This window comes from Euprymna scolopes, chromosome 44 (assembly GCF_053919585.1).
Source record: "Euprymna scolopes isolate OS-2025 chromosome 44, ASM5391958v1, whole genome shotgun sequence".
NCBI lineage: Eukaryota > Metazoa > Mollusca > Cephalopoda > Sepiida > Sepiolidae > Euprymna > Euprymna scolopes.
Window position 1 is genome coordinate 24,013,924 of NC_136525.1, and position 22,258 is coordinate 24,036,181.

General features: G+C 33.3%; 1 protein-coding gene across 3 annotated transcripts in view; it reads left to right on the forward strand.

Moving 5' to 3' along the window:
• LOC145268741 (uncharacterized) overlaps nucleotides 1–22,258 on the forward strand; it is a 284,210-nt gene that overhangs the window by 253,460 nt on the left and 8,492 nt on the right. For all 3 annotated transcript variants that reach the window (XM_080124329.1, XM_080124332.1, XM_080124331.1), the window contains exon 3: nucleotides 15,165–15,290. In XM_080124329.1, coding sequence (XP_079980455.1) covers nucleotides 15,165–15,290 — 126 coding nt within the window. The remainder of the gene's footprint in view (nucleotides 1–15,164; nucleotides 15,291–22,258) is intronic.

Below are 22,258 nucleotides of genomic sequence, written 5' to 3' on the forward strand. Positions count from 1 at the left end.
TTAACATGGAGTTACACACTTCTACCAATACAAAAAAACCTGTTGGTATAATGGTCTTGATTGTCCTTTTCCCTTCATTTCATTTACCGAACATATCTACTATTATATAAAAGGATCTATGGACTCAAAAACAGCTGGGCTTATTTTTATGAAATTTCACACAAATGTACTTTATGTGCTCGGCAGTGTTCTTTGATAGGTTTTGTATCGGAATGTCTTTGATAAGTATCGATAATTAAAATAAACCAATAAAAGAAGGAACAGGTGATTTTCACCAAAGTAACACTTTATACAGCCTAATATCACAAGTGCATTTGAAAAGTTTTATTACCACACAAGCAGAAAAGTCCAGATTATAAAATCAACAGTAGGTTCTTTCATATGACAGGGACACGTTTGAAATGAATGTTTCTGTTTAAAACATAATTGCACCATGATACTTGACTTTTGCATTTTAAACTTTAATTCAAGCCATTATATATAAAAAATAATTTTATAAAATCAAGAGTAGGTTCTGTATAGTGCAACCTTGTATCGTGAACTAAGTCACTGTGGGAAGGCATGTGAGGCTTCCTCCCAGTGTACCACCATTGGTCCTCAACTGGAGCAGGTAATCAATCGATTTGATTGAAAAATGGGCGATTTCACCGATTTCGACGACAATAAAAGTATACAAGTTTGAAACATTCTTTGATCGTCTTTCAATCTTGGGCAATGTCAAGTATCTTTGTTAAAATCCTAATAGAAAAAAAAATTTTTTTTTTTTTTTTTTTTTTTTGTTGGTTTGTTTTCCAAATAACTTTGACACCATACAATTTTTATTTCACTTTTTAAAAATGTTATATTTAATTATTTTAGTTCAATTTGAAGAGATGAAGGACTCTTTAATGTGGGTTAACATTTCCCCTATTCAATGACTCTTAAGTATAAATGTTGTCCCTTTTATGGCTGCTGCCCGCATGACCCTACAGTTTTAAGTTACCCCTATTGAAAATGGTATGATGTTTCTACTTTTCACGGACCATGTTGATTTGATATGAAGGTTTTTTTTTGTTTTTTTTTTCTGCATATGCATGTCTTTGTCATCGAACGCAGTCATCTTTCCGTTTATATTCTCAGATTTATTATTTGGTTTAACGAGACTGGAGCTAGTATTCGATTTTACTATGAGTTAACTTTATATCCGAGAGCCTATCTTTGTTTTATCGTTATTTCCATGGCAGGTGCTCATCTGAGCTCCAATCTCTGGTCCCTCCTAGCCAATCTTTCATGATAAACACCCGTCTAGCTGAAACCACTGTCAATAATTTTCCCCACTCTTTATCTGTGCCTAAATCAAAATGTAGATTCCATGAACAAAGCTTCTTTCTTAGAAGTGCACGCCTGTGGAACTCTTTTCTATTTGCCTGTTTCCCACCTGACTATAACTTGGATGTCTTCAAGTCCAACTTAAACAAATTCCTGATGAACCGCCCCCCCCTTAAGTAATCACACTTTATCAAATCTACAATACTTATGAATACTGCAACACTATCCCATTGATTACTGTACACAAAATAACCCTTATCCCAGAGTGGCTTCTGGGCCTTGATAAGTGGTGACCTCCATGTAAAAAAAAAAAAAAATTAAGGATATGTTGTATTTTTTAGGGTTACTATCTTTGTTCTGTTAGAGTTTTATCTTCCAGAGATTGTGTCTAAGTATTTTGTTATTTAAATTTTATTTATTTATTTTTTCATTAGGTCCCTACTACAACTGTTAAAATTAATTTTTTTTTTAATGGACCATATTTTTAAATCATTCAGTTTTATCGTTATTTCCATGGCAGGTGCTCGTCTGAGCTCCAATCTCTGGTCCCTTTCATGATAAACACCCGTCTAGCTGAAACCACTGTCAATAATTTTCCCCACTCTTTATCTGTGCCTAATGGTTATTTTGTGTACTGAATATTTGAAGAGTTCTTACAAGCATATTTAGTTGGTATGTGTCCTTTGCATACAACTTTAAGCCATCCATAAATGGTTTACCCGGTGCCCCTTCTTTCTCTACTCATAACATGCATTTACCTTTTGTAATATGAACGACAAGGGTACCATTATTATGTAGTTTGAAAAGGTACTAGAGTTAGCATTCGATTTTGCTACAAGTGAACTTTATATTAGAGTGCGCATTTAAGAGTATATGTTCTTTTTAGTTACTATCTTTATTTTGTTACAGATTGTATCTAAGTATTTTGTTATTTGTTGTTTGTTTGTTTACTAGGTCCCTATCTTTATTTCGTTCCAGTTTGATCTTCCAGAGATTATCTAAGTATTTTATTATTTTGTTAATTTGTTGTTTGTGTTTTTTTTTTCATTAGGTCCCTATCACAACTAGTATAATGTCCATTTCTTTTAAGGGCCATGCTGTTTTCAAATCATTCTTGAAGTTCTGATATTTAGTTATTTTTCCCGCCTTCTGCCATCGTTATTCAGGACGGTTACATTGATGATGAGAACAGTCCTTTCAAGTTTGTTTCAGATGACAATGTCTGCTTTGATGACCTCGTCTTTCATGCCCGCCTGTATGTCTTTATCATCGAACACTGTCAATTTTCCATTTGATATTATGGGTGCAGGTTCATGTTCTTAGATGTTCACCGACATTTCAAGCTGCACATTTCTGCAGATTTTCCATTCTACTGCGCAGAAAATGTTGCATGTCTTTAAAACACACAATATTCTCAACACAACAAATCGGTTGATAATGTAGATTAAAAAAAAAAGAATTATAATCGACATTGCTTGATTTTGCATGTTTTTATTTCAATGACGTCTGCAAAGAAAATTATTTCCATGTTGTTAATACAAATAATAAACGAATTTTAGTCTTTAAAATTCATAGAGAACGTGATTTTCATTTACTTGTATGCAGGAACAATATCCAACTTTAATATTAAAGTTGAATTCTTTTTAATTAATTTATTATATGAATTATGTATGTGTATATGTTTGTATGTTCAGCTAAAATTTAAAAATAAAGCACAAACACCAACAACGAATTTTAGTCACCTAATATCTTGCTTAGTTCTATTTAAAATGTAATTCTGACTATTTCATTGTGTTTCTTGCGTGTTTTTACCATAGGTATCCAAATTTCATAAAAAAATTTAAGTGGTTAAAATTATAGGAAGTTAATAGTAAAATTGAATTGTTTTTAATTAATCTATTACGGTAGTTGTCGGTGTGTGTGTGTGTTTGTATGCCCAGCTAAAAGGAAAAAATACAAAACAAACACCAACAAGGTTGGTATATTCTTCATCGATGTTGTCCCGGATAAGTAATATCTAAAATTTAAAAATAATTATTCATTCTTTGTGTTTCTCTGTAACTTTTCCATTTGATGTTATGAGTGTATATTTAATATTGTATTTCTGAATTTTTGAGATGAGGTTTGATTATTTGGATTCTTCGGTTAACTGTTCTCATATTGAGTGTCATTTTCACAATGTTTTAGTCTGTAACTTCTGACCTTCTTCAGGTATATCTTGTCAAACTTGGGAATCTGCACAGAATTTTGAACGGAATCCTTTATTTACTTAACAGGCATAGCCTGCTCTCATACTATAAATCATGATTGGATAGAGATAATTCACTCATGTCATGGCTGACGGAATGAGAGCATGCTAACCCTGTGTAGTAAATAAGGGTTTTTGTTCAAGATTCCTTGCAGATTCACGAGTTTGACAAGATATACTTGAACAAGGTTGGAGGTTACATCAGCTGAAATGTGAAAATGCTAGTCAAGATGTGAACAGTAGTTTGAAGAATTCAAATAATGTGTATATTTTAAAACTTCAGTTAAAATTTAATTTCATGTGGTCAAAGTTTTCATTTTAGGTAAATTCCATAAATTTATTTGCAAAGTTTTTTTGTTTTTTTAAATTTTTTATAGCATATCAGCACATGTAAGAGAAAATTTTGCAATCTTTTCAATTCTCAAGGGGAAAAAGATGTTAGTTTTTCTGTACATGATGCTCGACTCATCTCCAATTTCTAATTCTCCCTTATTAAGCATTCACAGCAAGAACTCGTCTTGTTACAACACTGTTAAGAATTTTCCTTTTTTCCTCTATATGCCTAACAGCAAATGGAATTTCCATCAACTTAGTTTCTTTCCAAGAAGAGGTTACCATAGAGCTATTTCCCATTGAGCTACAACATAGTCATCTTCAAGTCCAGTGTCAACAAATACTTGTCATAAATTGTTGTCATAAGTAATGAATTTTGTTCAGTCGTCATAGTCGTGATGTGTATTGGATTGTCTTATTCTTCAGTTTGGTAGCCATCACAATATCAGCAGTCATAATGTTATACATAACATTCTTATCTAAATGGGTATTTCTAACTCTTATTTAATGGGCTATTCTCCTCCGATTCCTTAATGTCTATTTTAACGGCCCCATCTAATGTTCGTGAGTATGTGTGTGTGTATATAAATTTTCCTAGTGTGTGTGTGAGACGCGGTTTATCTCAGCCTACAGGCAATCCACCCAGGCAAGTAAGATACCGAAATTAAGCTTATGACCCAGCGGATGTTTTAGTGATATTTATATCCATGTTTTGTGTATGGAAATGTAAAAAAATAATGATTTACTAAACGTTTCATTTACTGGATATTTTTCTGGTACAAGGACTCAAGTTGGGCAAACTTGAGTTCTTGTTATTCACAGTACATTTATAATACATGCAACATGATGACATACCTATTTCTGCTGTTCGCTTCTGCGTGATTCGCCAACATCTTAGGGAGCTGGGTTCTGTTTAAAAGGAAACGTATTAAGACAGACACAAGTCGATGTATGTTTTTATATATATTCTTTATTCACTCCCAGGCATTTCGTCACAGCAGAACTGGAGTGAATCTTGGCTTGTGGTTTCTCTGCATCCATTTGGAAACTGTCGCCCTCTTATGGAGAGACCTGTTTAACGCATCTTGTTTCTTTGGTGGCTCAAAACCAACTCACTAGACTCAACTCAGTTTATTCAAACTGGAATACCCGACACGTTACATCCGATCCCCATTCAGATACTTCCAGTGCAAACAAATCAGTCAACCAAGTTTGATACATGTCATAGCATGAACTTTTGACCTGTTCTACACCTGCATGCTCGCTCAACTTATTGTTTCGCACTATTCAATCTGTTATTTACTGTGCTAAACAGATGGATAACTAGATAGATAAACAGATAACTGAATAAAGTCTTTCTACCTGGTGTTGCCCGGCATTTACCTGACAGTAATAGTTGTTACAAATTAATAAAATAATCAAATCATACAATCTACATTGTAATATTTTTTCAAATGTATTTTTCTTTAAAATGGCTCTATCTTTACATTTTCCCCTCGGCCATCATGGGGAAGTGGAAGAGAATCTCTGAAAAATGTCTGTTCTGGTCGACAGATAAGATCAAGGACAAGTAGATTAGACTAACTTATTTACCATGTCGCTAGTCTTTCTCTACTCATTCTTCTATAGATGTTCGACTGATCTCCAATTTTTTTATTCCTTTTTGTAACATACTAACAGCAAGAACTTGTCTTCATGTGAAAAACTTTTTCTTTCTTTGTGTGTCTAGCATTTCCATAAAGAGTTTCCTGTCAAGGATTTTCCACCTGTGGAACATACTAAAGCAAGACTGCTTCCATACAGACTACAACATAGTCATCCAGGATTCGTACAGGCATGAAAAGTCCTTGAATTTTGACTTTTGCCTTGAAAAGGCCTTATTTCTATCGTTACCTTGAAAAATCCTTGTAAATATGGAAAATGTCTTGAAAACACTTTGAAAATTGTATTCTTTATGTCCAGTAAAAATTTGTGTTGAAATATTAAAAATAAAATGCGAAATGAATACTATTAAATTATTTTTTAAGTATTAATAAAAATACCATTATTTTTTAAATATTGAAAATAAAATTGAAATACGTTGTTCTGAAATCACATCATATTATTGTGCATATAAAAGTTATGTTCTTTTATCACAAAACTATCTGATGTTTACCATATAATAATATTGAGTAGCTTAGCGATAAAGGGACATAATTCTTGCGTCCACAATACCGGAAATTCAAAATTTAAAAGTAAAACGAACACGGTGTAGACCAATCTACAATGGAGAAAATAACATTTAATCTCGCTTGGTTAGTCAAATATAAGGAACTTGCATAAAGTAAAAGTAAAGTTTCCGTTTGAATTCCATACAGATTCCCGAGTTTGACAAGATACACCTGAAGAGTTGGAAGTTACATTGACTAAAACATTCTAAAAATAACATGAGAACAGTATTCTGAAGAATCCAAATAATACAAAGAATCAATCCTCATTTCAAAAATTCAGAAAAAAAATGAATTTTTTTTTTTTTTTTTTTTAATATTTTATAAATTATTACCCATTTGCAGATTGACATTTCGGTGCATGATCTAGCTGACATATTTATTTTGGGATAACGTTTGGAGTCAGTCATTTATTGAACCGACTAATTTTTAACAAAGAATATTTTTTATGTCTGTAAAAAGATGACCTGGATTGCTTCCAGGATATGTTCTATTAGACACAACATTCTTGGAGAGAAAAAAAGGAAATTTTTTTACTTTTTTTTATCCTTTTGTTTATTCATTTTCTTTTTCTTTTCTCCTTTTTTTGCTCTCTCCCCTCTCTTTCTCGTTCTCATTTTCTCACGAAATCAATTTCTCACTCTCTCTGTCTCTCTCTCCTTTACTTTCTCTCGTTCTCTCCCTCTTTCGAATTTGCAATTCTACATCTCATTGGTATATATCTGGACTCTTCCCAGATAATTCCAGTAATTAGTTTTTCTTCATTTTCGGCTTTTTTTTTTTTTTTTTCTTGTGTTGCAAATTAATCTTAATTACGCTTGGCATTATTTCAAAACATCTTATTTTGTATAAAGATTAAAATTTGCTTTTTAAACATTAAATATTTAATCTTGTTTAAAAAAAAAATTTAAATATTTAATATTGCTTTTTAAAAGAAAATTAGATATTTGATATTGCTTTTTAAAAGAAAATTAGATATTTGATATTGCTTTTTAAAAGAAAATTAGATATTTGATATTGCTTTTTAAAAGAAAATTAGATATTTGATATTGCTTTTTAAAAGAAAATTAGATATTTGATATTGCTTTTTAAAAGAAAATTAGATATTTAATATTGCTTTTTTAAAAATAATTAAATATTTTTATTTTTAAAAAGTAAATATTTAAAAGAAAAAAAATAAATATTTAATATTATATAGAAAGAAATTTAGATTTTTAGAATGCAAAGATGGAACGGATAGACTCAAGCTGAAATAACTTTAAGATGTAACAATGGAACCTGCTATGGCATTTCACTTTTATTGATCCAATTCGTGTGTGTGTGTATATGTATAACCATACATATGTAGTTTTTAATACAATATTTTACATGTACAATATTCTTCCTTGCGTCAAACGGTGTGTCCATGATGCTATATTTCAGGATAGCTCCCCTTCGTCAGGCGTGTTTTCGACTTGCATGGTGAGTTTTAATAAACTGGTTCACAGAAATTGGAAATTAATTTGTTTCAAATACATAATTTATTAATACCGGAGGGAGGTATCTAGTATTATTTACAGTTTATATTTATAATATTGTTTTAAAAAAAATATTTATTGTTTTGAAAAAAAAAAAAAAGCATTAAGTTATAGCAATATGACTCATACATGCTATCCAATCATACACAAAACCTTAACATTTGCATTTTTTTCTGCAGCAGAAGTGCCAGTTGTTCCTCATTAATTCTCAGAAACAATGGACATTCTGATACAAGACTATAAATTTACCGAAATGTATTTTAATTAATCGCACTTGATTTATCACTTCTTACCTTCATCTCCGATCAATTTCATGTTCATCTGTAACATATAATGCCTATGTTCTTTGTAACATGTAACGTGTAACATGTAACGCCTATGTTCTTTACTGAACCTCAAATCGAAACAAAATAGGAAGTTCTATATAGAGCTTAAAATTTATTGCAAACTAGCCAGTGCCCAGCGTTGCCCGGGTGTTTAGAGGTGTGTGTTAAGTAAAAAAAAAGAAAAAAAAAAGAAAAAAAAAATGTAGTAGGCATGCAGGCTCGACCCTGTGACGCGAAGGTAGAAACGAAAGTGGAAGTGTGTGTAACGGTGTTGGTTGAGCAAGAAAAAAAGAGGAAAATTGCGAGCGTAAAAAAATGGTAGTAGGCAGGCAGGCTTGAGTCCGTACTGCGAAGGAGAAAAAAAAAGTAAAAAAAATAAAAAAGTGACATGTTAGCTGTTGCGCCCATCGCCAAACCGGAAGTGACGTAGGTGTAAATTAAGGCTAGACAATCGAAAAGAGGCAATTACTTCTGAAATTATTGGCGAAAAAAGCGACACCTCCCTGTAGAAAAGTGCCCAGTTAAGGGTGAAAGAATTAATGTTTTTGGTCAATTTTTCGATATTTGTTGTCCAAAGGGTTGAGCTTCAAAATGCTAATGATCTCATAAAAATCCATTGCCTCTGTCGAAAGTTTTAGGCAGACATAAAACATGCATACATTTAAACAGACTGGCGAGATTTATATTATAGATGAAATGTTGACATTCCCTGGTTATATGATTGCCTTAAAGATGCATTCAACTTCCCAACCCCAGCTGGGGGAACAAAAGATGGAGCATCGGCTCATTTTGATCTTTTTGGGGATATTTTCTAGATTTTTCTCTTGACTGGTGATGTAATTCTCTGCAATTGCTTCTAATACATTTCTGAAATCTGCCAACTTCAAAATGTAAACAATCCAATGTTTACAATTTCATTTTTAGTCTCCAACTTGAAATAATCAAAACAATCACATTCACATTCCAAATGAGACATGTACTCATACTCCAGATCTACATCACATTACTATGTAGATTATAATTTTTATTCACTATCTTGTCATTTAAAATTTTTTATAATTGAAAATGCTCCTGACAAAGCATGATGCCACTTGATGTAAGGTTTATGTTTTCTCTTTCAGTTTAAACCCTGAAAGTGTTGAAAAAAAAGTAGTGATATTTATTAGTGTTGAGATGATTGAAATTGGAACTGGGAAAATTGGAATATTTTGGGAATTGGAATCTGGAGAATTTTTACTTTTTTTTCTGATGCAAAAAAAAACAAACTATTCTTTTAATTATCTATGTGTTTGCTTGTTTTCTCTTGCAAGTACTAATAATAAAAGCCTAAATATTGATTTTAAATTGCCAGTAAAACTAGAATCTTTATCCCTTTTCTCACCTAATGTTTTTACATTTGTACAGATTATATACTTGGGCGTTTATGACAATGCAAAAATTGAAACGAAAAAAAAACAACCCTAAATATTTAGACATTTTAAAGAATCTGTAATTGTGCCAGAATTGGGAATTTTGATAACAATCGGTGATTGTATTGGAATTTTGATAACAATCGGTGATTGTATTGGAATTTTGATAACAATCGGTGATTGTATTGGAATTTTGATAACAATCGGTGATTGTATTGGAATTTTGATAACAATCGGTGATTGTATTGAAATTTTGATAACAATCGGTGATTGTATTGAAATTTGGGAAAATATTGGAACTATCTCATCATTCAGTTATGTAACGTTGGTCTCCAAATCGAAAAGGTGTTGAAGCAGAAACGAAATCGAAACAATTTTTAGTTATAGCTTATAATTTATTGCAAGTGTCATGTTAACATTCCCTGATTACATGACTGACTTACAGTGCATTCAACTCCCTAAACCCAAGCTTAAGAAGCAGAAGCTAGGTTTGCTCATTTTGATTGTAAAGTCTGTTTTTATCTTTTTCTCGAGTCTCTCTCGATCGGTGATGTAATTCTGCAGCTGTTTTTTATAAATTCCTGAAATCTGCCAACTTCAAAATAAAAACGATCCAATGTTTACAATTTCAATTTTAGTCTTTAACTTGAAATAATCAAAACAATCATAGTCACATTCTGTTGAAATATTTTTTATATAATAAGGGCATGATGAAAGAAAATTGCAAGGTTCTACTTATAGACACTGGCAATAGGAACTGACCAATCAAATTGGGCCCATGTTTTCCTAGCAACCAATCAGTAACCAGAATAGCTCCATAAAAATATTGGATCTTTTAGAATTCCCGCACAAGAAAGATCTTTGCTTTTTTGTCTGCAAATTTTTAAAGTTCAAGACTTTATTCAAATTAGTTACTCTTTTTCGTCTCCGATGAGCTGCACTAAACTTTTTTTAAATTAAACCTGGCTTTCAATGTAAAACATTCCAAATATCACAGCTGCATCATAATACCATCTACGTTACAATAATCGTTGATTACTTTGTCCTTTTTCTTTATTAATCGTTTCAGCCACTCATTTTGTAAGAAGCTAATAAAAATGAAACTTGCCGAGAACGGTCTGTTTTACGGTTGTTTGAAAAATGTAAAGGAAATTAAAATTTTATGTTTAAAATATGATACATTTTTACATTATGTCAACTTTTATAGGTTTTCGGGTATGAAAGCCGTTCTTAACATGAGAAAGTTGGGGGTATCTATTCTGACATGAGACACTGAAGGTGTTTATTTGTAGTACCTATTTACAATGCCTCGCCACGGGACAGTTAGACACCAGGGTCGTTTTTTAACGTGGAGAAAAGGTACAAAAAAAAAATTGTCTCAGTCGTGAAGGACTGTTCCTCCACTGAAAGAGAACAAGAAATGGAAGTTGCAGCATCTGAAGAACAGATACTACACTTTGATCTTGGCCAAAGTAAGCATACCCCGAAAACTTATAGAAGTTGACATTTCCAATGTGAACAGTGAGTTAGACTTATGTGAAAAAAAAAAAAAAAAGAAAAAAAAAAAAAAAGAAAAAAAAAGAAAAATTATACCAAATTGACTATTTTCGTTTAAGAATTAAATTGTTTTTGTAAATAAAATTTTATTTAAAAAAAAAAATCTTTTTTATAAAAAGTACGATTGTTGAATGTTATTCTTTCAATTACTTTTGATTTTTTGGGGGGCGCAATTTAAATTTCCATTCCATTTTTAAAACAGAGGGTTCTCTGCAAGTTTTACCAAATGAAAGATGATTAGCACAAAGACAGAAGATGCCTATTGGCCTTAGTCTTGAAAAGACCGAGGCTATAGATGGAAGCAAAACAGTCAGCAGGAACAGTTCTACAAACCTACAGTTCTTGGAAAAAAGAAGCTATATTACAATGAAATATCAAAACAATGAATTGTTGAAGACCACTAGACCAACGAGTCAAACGAGCTGGAACAAAGGAAGCATGGAATATATCATAATAGTCTCAATCTTTTGTATAAATACTAACATGTCTATGATAAAGGTTGCGGAGAAGAACCTTCAAAATGCGACACCTACACGACGTTACTAGCTTAGGATAATGAAGGAGTATCATATCTTATTCGGTCACCCCGGGATACTCGAGTTATGCATCTTAGGGGCCCCTTTCTAAGAACTGAATAAAACAAACAAAAAATAAATAATAAAACAGGTGATATGCTTTTATTGGCTAGGCATAAAAGAACGTTTGATTTATCATTATATCTCGTGCAATGCCAGGTTTTCTTGCTAGTCTAGTTTAAAAAATAAAAAGGGCAGATGTTACCTTGTTAAAAGAAAATCGACTTTTTTTCCTTTTTTTCTTTTAAAAGATGAAAAATAGAAAAACTAAACAATGGAACTTTTATTGATTTGTATTTTTTTTAATATAACTCTTCTCTCTCCAAATTCTTTTTGTTAATCCTCCACAAACTGGCTTTCTTTCCTCTCATACACTGCTCTGTGTCAGCAACCTAACTAGCACTTTCCAACATGGCTGCAACGTTTTATAGCAGTCGCCACCTGGTGGCACCAAAAGGCAACTAAGAGCAATAACCGAAACATCAATACTTAACTCACTCCAATTTCTTTTTAAACCTTTCTTGGTGGTTCAAGGTTGATGGGTTTAATGAAAAATATCAGCTATGACAGGTTCAAATCCTGTTAAATCTATTATGTGCGTTAATGTTGTTGGGAATAGTATTCTTCCTACAATTTTTCCTTCTCATAAGTAAAGTAGTGCTGTGTGTTCAACTAATTGTATACAATGACTTGTTCTGTCTCATTTTTTCCTCTCCTGTCCCCCTCTATTTCTACCTCTTTGCCTGTTTTGTGTCTGTCCCTCCCTCTCTCCTCTTTCATCTCTCCTCCCTCCATCTCTCCTTCCTCTCTCTCTCTCCTCGTTTTCTCTCATCCTTCTCTGCTCTTGTCTCGTCTCCCTCTTTTTCTCTCATCTTTTCTACTCTTTTTTTTTATTTCTTCCTCTCTTATCCTCTCTTTTTCCCACTGCTCTCTGTCATTTCTTTCTCTCATATCATTTGCTATTATCTGTTTCTCTGTTCTTCCTCACCCAGTTCTATCTCGCATCCCCTTCCACATAGTTTCCCAAATCTTTTTATTTCTTTTCTACCTCAACTTCTTGGACTTTTCTCTCTAACTCTCCCTACGCCATTCGAAATTGCCCCCACTTCCACCCCATAATTTCTGTTCAATAAAATCAGTCGATTGGCAAAATATTGAGAATACAACTTCGACTTCAATATTTCCGAAACAGGAAAAATAGTTCATTGCAGAAAGACCTTCCATTCTTATTCAGTCGGAGCTCCATAATTCTTTGCAATCGGAATCGGCTAGTTTTTTTTTTCTTTTTTATATTCTTTTTTCTTTTTTATATTCTTTTTTCTTTTTTGTAAATAATTGCTTGGAATATTTTATATCAACATCCGTCGACATGTTGTGGGTGAGTGTTTTGCAAATTGTTGCTTAAATATTTTATTACTTGACATAAAATAACCAGAATTTTCTAATTTCGCTTAAATTTATCTTAAAAAAAAAAAAAAAAATTAATATATCTTTGGTCAGATTAAATATGACTAATATTATTTCTTACAGTTTATTGTTTCCATTGTCGTGCTAAACTTTCCCATTTCTTTCTGTTTATCTATTTTGCCCCCCCCTCCTTTCTCCTCCCCCTTTTATACTCCTCCCTTCCCCCCTTTTATACTCCTCCCTTCCCCCCTTTTCTCTCTCTTCCCCCCTTTCTCTCTCTCTTCCCCCCTTTCTCTCTCTCTTCCCCCCTTTCTCTCTCTCTTCCCCCTTTCTCTCTCTCTTCCCCCTTTCTCTCTCTCTTCCCCCCTTTCTCTCTCTCTTCCCCCTCTCTCTCTCTTCCCCCCTCTCTCTCTCTCTTTCCCCCCTCTCTCTCTCTTTCCCCCCTCTCTCTCTCTTTTCCCCCTCTCTCTCTTTTCCCCCTCTCTCTCTTTTCCCCCTCTCTCTCTTCCCCCCTCTTTTCCCCTTTTCTCTCTCTCCCCCTTCTACCCATCTTCTCCGTCCTTGTCTTACCCTCTCCATTTTATTCTTCCTCTCTTTCACCTCTCTCATTAGTAAAAAAAAATCTGCTTCCATATGTACATATTCACATTAATCTTTTAGTTTTTGTTTTAAAAGATACTTTATTATTGTAATATCATTTATGAATTATCTTCTTTTTAAAATTGTTCACATGTTTTTTGTCTGGCTTGGAGGACAGGGGAGAAGAGCACATGTGTAGAAAAGTATAATAAAGTTTTTTATTTTATTTTAAAAATTATCCCCCTCTTTTCGATTGACTAGCCTTTATTTAAACCTTCGCTCCTTCCAGTTTGGCGATGGATGTAATGGCAAGGATGTCACTTTTTTTTCACATTCTTTTGCTCCTTTGCGGTATGGGTTTGAGCCTGCCTGCCTGTCTACAACCACTTTTTTTTTTTTTTTTTTTTTTTGCTCAACACACACCTCCAGACACCTGGGCAACGCCAGACACCCAGGCTAGTCTATAATATAAATCTCACCTGTCTGTTTAAATGTATGTATGTTTGTATGCCTGCTTAAAACTTTCAACAGTGGTAACGAATTTTCACAAGATCAACAAGATCGGTATCATTTTGAAGCTCAACGTCTCTGACGACAAATATTGAAAAATTGGCCAAAACCATTAATTCCTTCACTCTCAAAAGGGGGGGGGGTCGATTTTTTTGCTAGCCATTTTTGCAAGTCATTGTATCAGTTGGATTGACTTTGCCTAATTTTAACGTTCCTCACTTCCGGCGAAGTAGGGGCAAGACGTCAGGTTTTCTTTTTCTGCCTTAGCGTCATGGGTTCGAGCCTGCCTGCCTACTACCATTTTTTTTTTCTTTTTTGCTCTTGCTCAACAGACACCTCTAAACATCTGGGCAACGCCGGGCACCCAGGCTAGTATTTCTTTTTTAAAAATTTTCTTATCAGTTTGTTTAAGCTGGGGATGGAGCAATCTACTGGATGCCAAACATTCACCTGTTATCTTATATATTCCAACCGAGAGATCTTTTTAAGATTCTGACCATCCTTTTAAGTGCAAATATTTGAATTTCTTTTGCTCTTGGTTCACTGAGTATATTTGCCAGTTAGTTTTTGAAATTCTTTTTCATGAATCCAGTTACTCCCATAATTCTTGGAATGATAAAGATCTTCCTAATATTTTTAGTTTTTTGTTGTTTTTTTTTAAATTTTTTTATGTCATCCCAAAGACCTTGATATTTCGTTCTTTTCCCTCTCAGCTCTATTTAAACCAACATCATTGAGGACACCAACTTCCACTAAGGTTGCTTATTTCTCCTTTTTGTCCCATGTCACTATGTCAGGTTTAATAGCTCAGTTTTCTAGTTACATAGCTGTAAGAATTGCATAGTCATAGTGGATGGTGTAGGACTTATTTTTTAACAGTTATGAATATCCTAAGCTAAATGGTTGACTATAGTCGAGCGTCATTATACCAAATGAGCCATCATACCAAAGACTAACAAAAAATATTACTTGGTGCCCCCTTACGAAGCACTCGGCTTTATAACAGAAGGATCAAGAGTAAGTGGAGTAATTTAGGGAATGGAGTGGCACATATTGTATTGATTAAAATAGCAGTAACTTGTTTTGATAGTAATAAATGAAGAAAAAAAAATTTTTTTTTTTGCATTTATTTATATTTAAAAAAAATTTATATTTGTTTTTATCTATTTTAATTTTTTTTTTTTTTAGCCGAGCAGAATAATATTAACCAGAGCACAATGTTAATCATGGTTATCGTGGGCTTGACGATAATTATCTTCCTCATCATTCTTTACTGCCTGCAACAACGAGGACGCAACCAGACGCATAATTTATGTAAGTATCTTTGGCGATTACACTATTTTTGGCTGAAAAAACAAAAAAAAACAAAAAGTTGCTTATGTTTTTTATTTGTTTGTTTTTTTAATCTAATTTTGGCACAAGTAAATTTTGTAAAGTCACATGGATGCAACAGTAATCTCCAAAGAATTCCAATGTACAAAATAATAAAAAAAATTCTATAGATCTTCCAAATCGTATTTTGAAATCATTTGTTGACACAACTATTTATGGCAGAACTTTGAATATCTCTATTATAACTTGGAGTACAAGTTGGGTGGTGGTGGTTGTGGTGGTGGGGCGTGTTAATTTGATATCTCTAAAATTAAGCTTCTCTTTCATCACTAATGTTCAGATCCTCATTTCTTCCCTGTTGAAATGAATGTCCGTCATCTTCAGGAAGCTCCTTCTTTGATAAACTCTCAGATCTGTAATGGAAGATTTGTATTAAATCTGCTAAGGTTGTTGGGTCAATGGTTGGGTGATTTTTACCACTCGAGAATGCATCTTGCTCCTCACGCAATCCTTTACCTGTATCAGTGCCAACATGGAGTACTGCTTTCATATCTGAGGAGGTACACACTTTCTTTGCTCCATATCCAGTTGAAGACCCAATTCCTGACAACTTTGCATCAACATCTTTTGATGGGTTACTTAAGCAGTCGGAAAATGCTGAAGTGATCATCCAATCAGCTGCCAGAAGACAAGTTTTAATGAAAACGTGGAATTAATTAAATCAAGAAATTTTTTAAAACTTAAAAATCGCTATGTCAATATGATCCCTTTTCCCAATGTTTAGAATGGCTTTCTAAATAGAAAGTGATTCTTAACATGAAGAAGTTGAATTATCTGGCAGTTTTTGCTTTGATATCTTCAGGCTGTTTACATAACTTGCCGAAAGTTGCCGGCATAAAGTTATAGGAGATTTGGTTGTAAAATAGTTTCTTTACTTGACCGAGTATAAAACTGATTTTGCAATCTAGTAGATGATATTTGCAGCCCTTTTCTCATAGCCGTTTTCTACTAACTTATTTCCACATAAGGTGTTCGACTGAGCTCCAATCTTTGGTTCCTCCTTGTAAGACATTCACAGCAAGAACTCTTCTCACCACAATGAAAAAAAAAACTTTTTCTCCGTCCATGTGCTTCGCATTAGGCAGAATTTTTCTTAGAGCTTCATTGTAATGGCTCCCCATCTGTGGAATACATCACCACAAGACTGCTTCCTTGCAGATTGCAACATGTTCATCTTCGAATCCGATGTCAACATCAAAAGATACATTTGACAGTCAGAAGTAACTTTTATATTAGCAGAGCCATCTGGCGTTGCTCTGAGCAAAAGTGTAACATATTTCTATTAAATTTTCTGTCTCTCTATCCATCTATCTTTCTCCATCTTAGTCCATTTCTCTCTAGCTGAACATACGCACACAGGATTCTCCTTCATATAATAGATTTCAAAATTTTACTACATAATAACACTGAAAAACTTGACTATCCTCACACCTCTTCTGACGAAGCCCAACCCGGTTGACCTTCAAAAAAATTTTTTTCCTAAATTTTAGATATTATGCGTCCAGAGTAGTACTGATCAAGAATATACCAACTTTGTGGGTCTTTTTGTAGTTTTTGAGTTTTAGTTTGACATACACACACAGACAACTGAAGAGTAACAGGGCTACATTGTGTTGCTCGGGGCCATAAAAACAAAATAGAAGTTAAAGTGTGTGTAAAATCTTTATATTAAAATTTCTGTTTCAATCTGTCTTTCTCATTTCCCCATTTTTTCCCCACATCTCCCTTCTCCCACCACTTTTTTATCTCCGCCCAACCTGTTCTTTATTCTTTTAATGCAAGTCATTCAACTCTCTTTTATATAATAGACTGGCAGGAGAAACTGTGTTGCTCAGTGTCATAAATTTAGTTAGAAGTGAAATTATGGGTAATATCTTTTTATATTAAAATTTCTATCTCTCCTCCTCTGTTAAGCTGTATTTTTGTTTCATTCTTTTCCTCTCCTTATTTTACCGTCTTTATCCGTAAACCTTTTAGTATCTTTCGCCTAACTCATTCCTCTCTCTTGTCTTACTGTGCTGAAAAAATGAAATTCAGATACTGGCACTACCTCTTTCAAATATAATACTGTATTCTCATATTTATTGCTTCGATGCAACTCCAAATAGAACAAAACAATGACCTTTTTGAATAAAGGTAATTCCATTCAATCCATCCGCTTTTACAATATGAAGAGAAATTAAAAGGGAAGATCTTTAAAAAAAAAAAAAATAAATAAATAAATATATATATATATATATATATATATGAGCAAACAGTTAATAAAACATGTTAAAAACATATTTAATCTGAAAAGGAAACACTAGATAAGTGGATAGTCCTTAATCCACGGAGTTTCGAAGAAATACTTTCCTTCTCATCAGAGGGTAGGAATTAACAAAATGCGGGATCGGATTTTGCATGCAAAAGTATTTGATGAAACAAGTAAGTCAAAGATCTTACTTGAAAACAAAAAAAGTGAAGCAGAAGGAATATGGTGAAGAAAAAGGTGGTATATATATATATATATATATATATATATATATCACCTTTTTCTTCACCATATTCAGATACATAGATATTCGAATGTTCCATTAAAGTTCTTTATCTCTCAAACATTGAGTTAGTAAAGAAATTGAGAACACTTTTCATCTCCCCAATTAATCATTTTCATATGTTGCATATCTTTCATGTTGGTCTCATGGTCTTACTGGATTTCAGGACAAGAATTTATCTAGTCTGGTAGAGTATCCAGCTTCGTGCTATTACTTGAGGTAATATCACTTGGAGAAGGTGCACCATTCCTCGGAAAAGATGTGGGGTAGCTCCTCTCTTATATATGTGTGTGTGTGTGTGTGTGTGTGTGTGTGTGTGTGTGTGCAATAAAGTTATTTTCAAATTGTCCTCTGCTTCAGAAATTTCAGGGACTAACTCCATATACCTTTCTTCTTAAAACTATATAAAATAAAGTAATTTTCATATCATAAACTGCTTCAGCCATTTCAGGAACTGACTCTATATATTGAATTTAAAAAAAAGAATCAGATTGTAAACTGTTTGAGCAATTTCCGGGACTGACTCCATACCTCCCCCACTTAAAAATTTCTTTGAAATTAAGTAATTTTGAGATTGTAAACTGCTTTAGCCATTTCTAGACTGACTCCAAAAGCCTCCTCTGTTATATATATATATATATATATATATATATATATATAATAAAGTAATTTTCAGATAGTAAACTGTTTCAGCCATTTCTGGGACTGACTCCATATAATCCCCTATTTTTCAAAATATATATGGAATAAAGTAATTTTTATATCATAAACTGTTTCAGATATTTCAGAGAATGACTCCATAACCCCCCCCTCCTTCCATCATGAAAATGTATATGAAATAAAGTAATTCTGAGATTGTAAACTGCTTTAGATATTTCCAGGACTGACTCCTTATACCAACCCTCTTAGAAATATATATAAAATAACATAATTTTCATGTTGTAAACTGCTTCAGACATTTTCGGGACTAAATCCATATACTTCACTCTTAAAAATATATATGAAATGAAAGAAATTTTGAGATCGTGGACTATAAAGTGACTTTCAAATTGTCATCTGCTTCAGGACTTTCTGAGACTGGCTCCATATACACGACTTCTTGAAAATATATCTATACTCCTATAAAAAAATTTTTGTGTTGATGTTCATTTTTTTTTTTTTTTTTTTTAACATAGGTATCACCACTTATCAAGGCCTAGAGGCCACTTGAGGATAAGGGTTAAAGAGTGTACAATAGACAATTGGACAATATAGTAATCATTAGTAATGGAAATTCGGTAAATTTGTTAACTTATATGGAACGGCTCATCAAAAATTTGTTAACGATAAACTTGAAGACAACCATATTGTAATCAACTGGAAAGCAGGAAAACGGAAGACAATTTCATAGGCGTGCAGTTCTAAGAAAGAAGCTTTGTTCATGGAATCTACGTTTAGGTTTAGGCACGGATAAAGAGTGGGGGAAATTAGTGATAGTGTTTTCTGTTAGATGGGTGTTTCTTGTGAAAGTTTGGCGAGGGGGGGACCATAGATTGGAGCTCAGTCGAACACTTCCCATGAAAATAACGATAAAGCAGAGACAAAGTCGCAACATCTCTTCTGTGAGAAAGAGGTTGCAGGGAAGAGAAAAGGACATCCCCTGCGAGGCTACGAATTTTTAACTCTATCAAGGCAGGATAAGTCCTTTCTAGCAGCTCCTGCCCAGATGTGGCAACAGTACTCCATCCTTGGACGTACCTGGCTCTTATATAGATAGAGAATTGCATCAGCAGTGAAATATCTACTGGATTGATAGAAGGATCCCACCATTTTTCCAGTGGCCTTGGCAACAGATTTAATGTATGTGTTCCATTTAAGATCAGGAGTAAAGATCAAGCCCAGAAGCTTGTCAAAACTTGAGGCCTCCCCAAGACGAGAGCCATTCATTTCAATTGATGCAAAATGGGGATCAGAGCGTTGATAATGTAAAGATAGAAGCTTGGTTTTTGATGCATGAAAAGTAATATGCCACCTCTTTCCCCATTGTACCACTTGCTCAAGATCAGAGGTGAGAGAATCAAAGAGAACTTGGTCGTTTACGGTCTTTGATGTGCTACCATAGATTGTAGTGTCATCAGCATAAATGTCTATGAATGATGTAAGGATGTGATTTGAAAGATCATTAATGTAGATCAGGAAGAGGGTTGTGCCCAGGATGGACCTCTGAGGGACTTCAGCATTAATACTGTGAGCTTCTGATTTCTGCCCATCAACCACTACTCTTATGAACCTATCAGAAAGAAATGATTTAATAATTGAGAAGACATTTCCAGCTATACCGTAGCTGGAGATCTTGTGAAGTAAACCTTTATGCCATACTTTATCAAAGGCCTTTGATATGTCAAGAACAATTGCCCTAGAAAGGTAGCCTCCATCGAGAGATTCAGTAATTCTATGAGATATAACTGTAAGCACATCTGCTGTAGATTTAGCAGAACGGAAACCATATTGTGTGTCACTAAGAAGGTTATTTTTACTGAGATGGTTGATTACTTCTGTATTTAACACAGATTCCAGCAACTTACTCATGATGCACAGGAGACTTATTGGCCTGTACTGAGAGGGAGATTAGCGATCACCTGAATTCTTGAATACAGAGCATACTGATGAGATTTTCCAGGGTGATGGGAAGCAATTCTCCTTAAGAAAACGTTTAAACAGTTTTGTAAGGATGGGCACTAGTTCTGGTTGAAGTCTTTTGAGTATAATTGGAATAACATCAGGGCCGATTGCTTTACTGAAATCAAGGTTTATTATTAACTTGGCAACATAGCGTACAGATATTTGTATATCACATAGCGTATTTTCTGATACAGGAGCAAATATTGATCGCAAAGGGAAGAATTAGTTGCAAAGTTCTTGGCAAAGAGTTTGGCTTTGTCTGATGCTGACGAGATTACCTCAGGTCCATTTATGATAGTTGGAATAAAACACACTCTTCTGTTCAGGATTTTGTTTGCTGTTTGCCAAAACTGGTGGGTACCAAGCTGCTGCTCAGCTACTTTGGACTTGACGGACTGCGCATACATTAGACTTGCATTTTTTATTACTTTTTTACAATGGTTGCTGGCAGTCCTGAAAGTGGCTTTATCAAAAATCTTTTTCGATTAGTATTTATTTGCTTTCCCACTAAAGAAAAATGTGACACAAGGTCGTTCTTAATGTGGGGTTAAACCAGCTCCCCGAAAAAAAGGCAAAAGGGGCACTCAGGTTGGGACCAAAAATAATAATTGTCTCGGCATAGAGGGTTTCCCCCTCCTTTGACCGAGACAAATTACCTTAAGTGTAGCTTCTGCAGAACAGATGCTACACTTTGAGATATTAAATCTTTTATTCAGACTAAAATTACAATGTAAGTTCAAACTGAATAAAAACTTAGGCACAGGGCCAACTCAAAAGGGGGAAATTGAGGGTCGTTTGTCATCTTTGTCACTCCAGAACTAAGCAAGTTTCTCTTAGCATCTGCTTTCACCATAATACCGCATTCACCCTTTCGCACTGGTGGACGTCCTACTGAAAGCCCAATTGTTTAAAACACTTTTTCTTTTCTTTTTAATCTTTTTTTTTGGATCCCGGCCCGAAGGCCAAGAACAACAGAAAAAAGGCAAGCCTTTTTTTCTATTTATTTAAAAAGAATATACAACATTGTTATATATAGGCTGTGGAATTGCATTCGTCTGCAAAAGATCTAGCTAATTTGCATATTATTTTAAACATTCATTTTAATTAATTCCCTATTAGTGTGTTCGGTTTTCTCATGGGATCATCTGCAGTTATATATTACATGCAATATATAACTGAAGATGTATATATAATATATAATAATTATATATAATAATTATATGTAATATATAATAATTATATATAATATATATAATTATATATAATAATTATATATAATATATAATAATAATATATAATGATAATAATAATAATATATAATATATAATAATTATATATAATATATAAATGCAGATATTTTGCATGATTTATATTTTTTATTTTATGATTTTTAGTAAAATTTGTGTAAAAAGGTTATAGTAAACAAAAACCTCTTTCTATATTATGTGCATATATATATTTGTTTAAAAGATTTTACCTGCCGAACTCCTGTCAGTTTTTAGTCTACAGACATGAAACTTAATATATAGGGTATTCGAACCCATGGAAAACTTTATATTTGGGTTTTAACCAGGGAAAATTGGTGTAAAAGTGGGAAGATTAAAAAAAAAATGGAATTTGCTAGGTGAAGGTCGAACAACAGCATTAAGAATATGCGTGCATAATGTAATAGCTATTGGTTTAGTTTTAATTTTT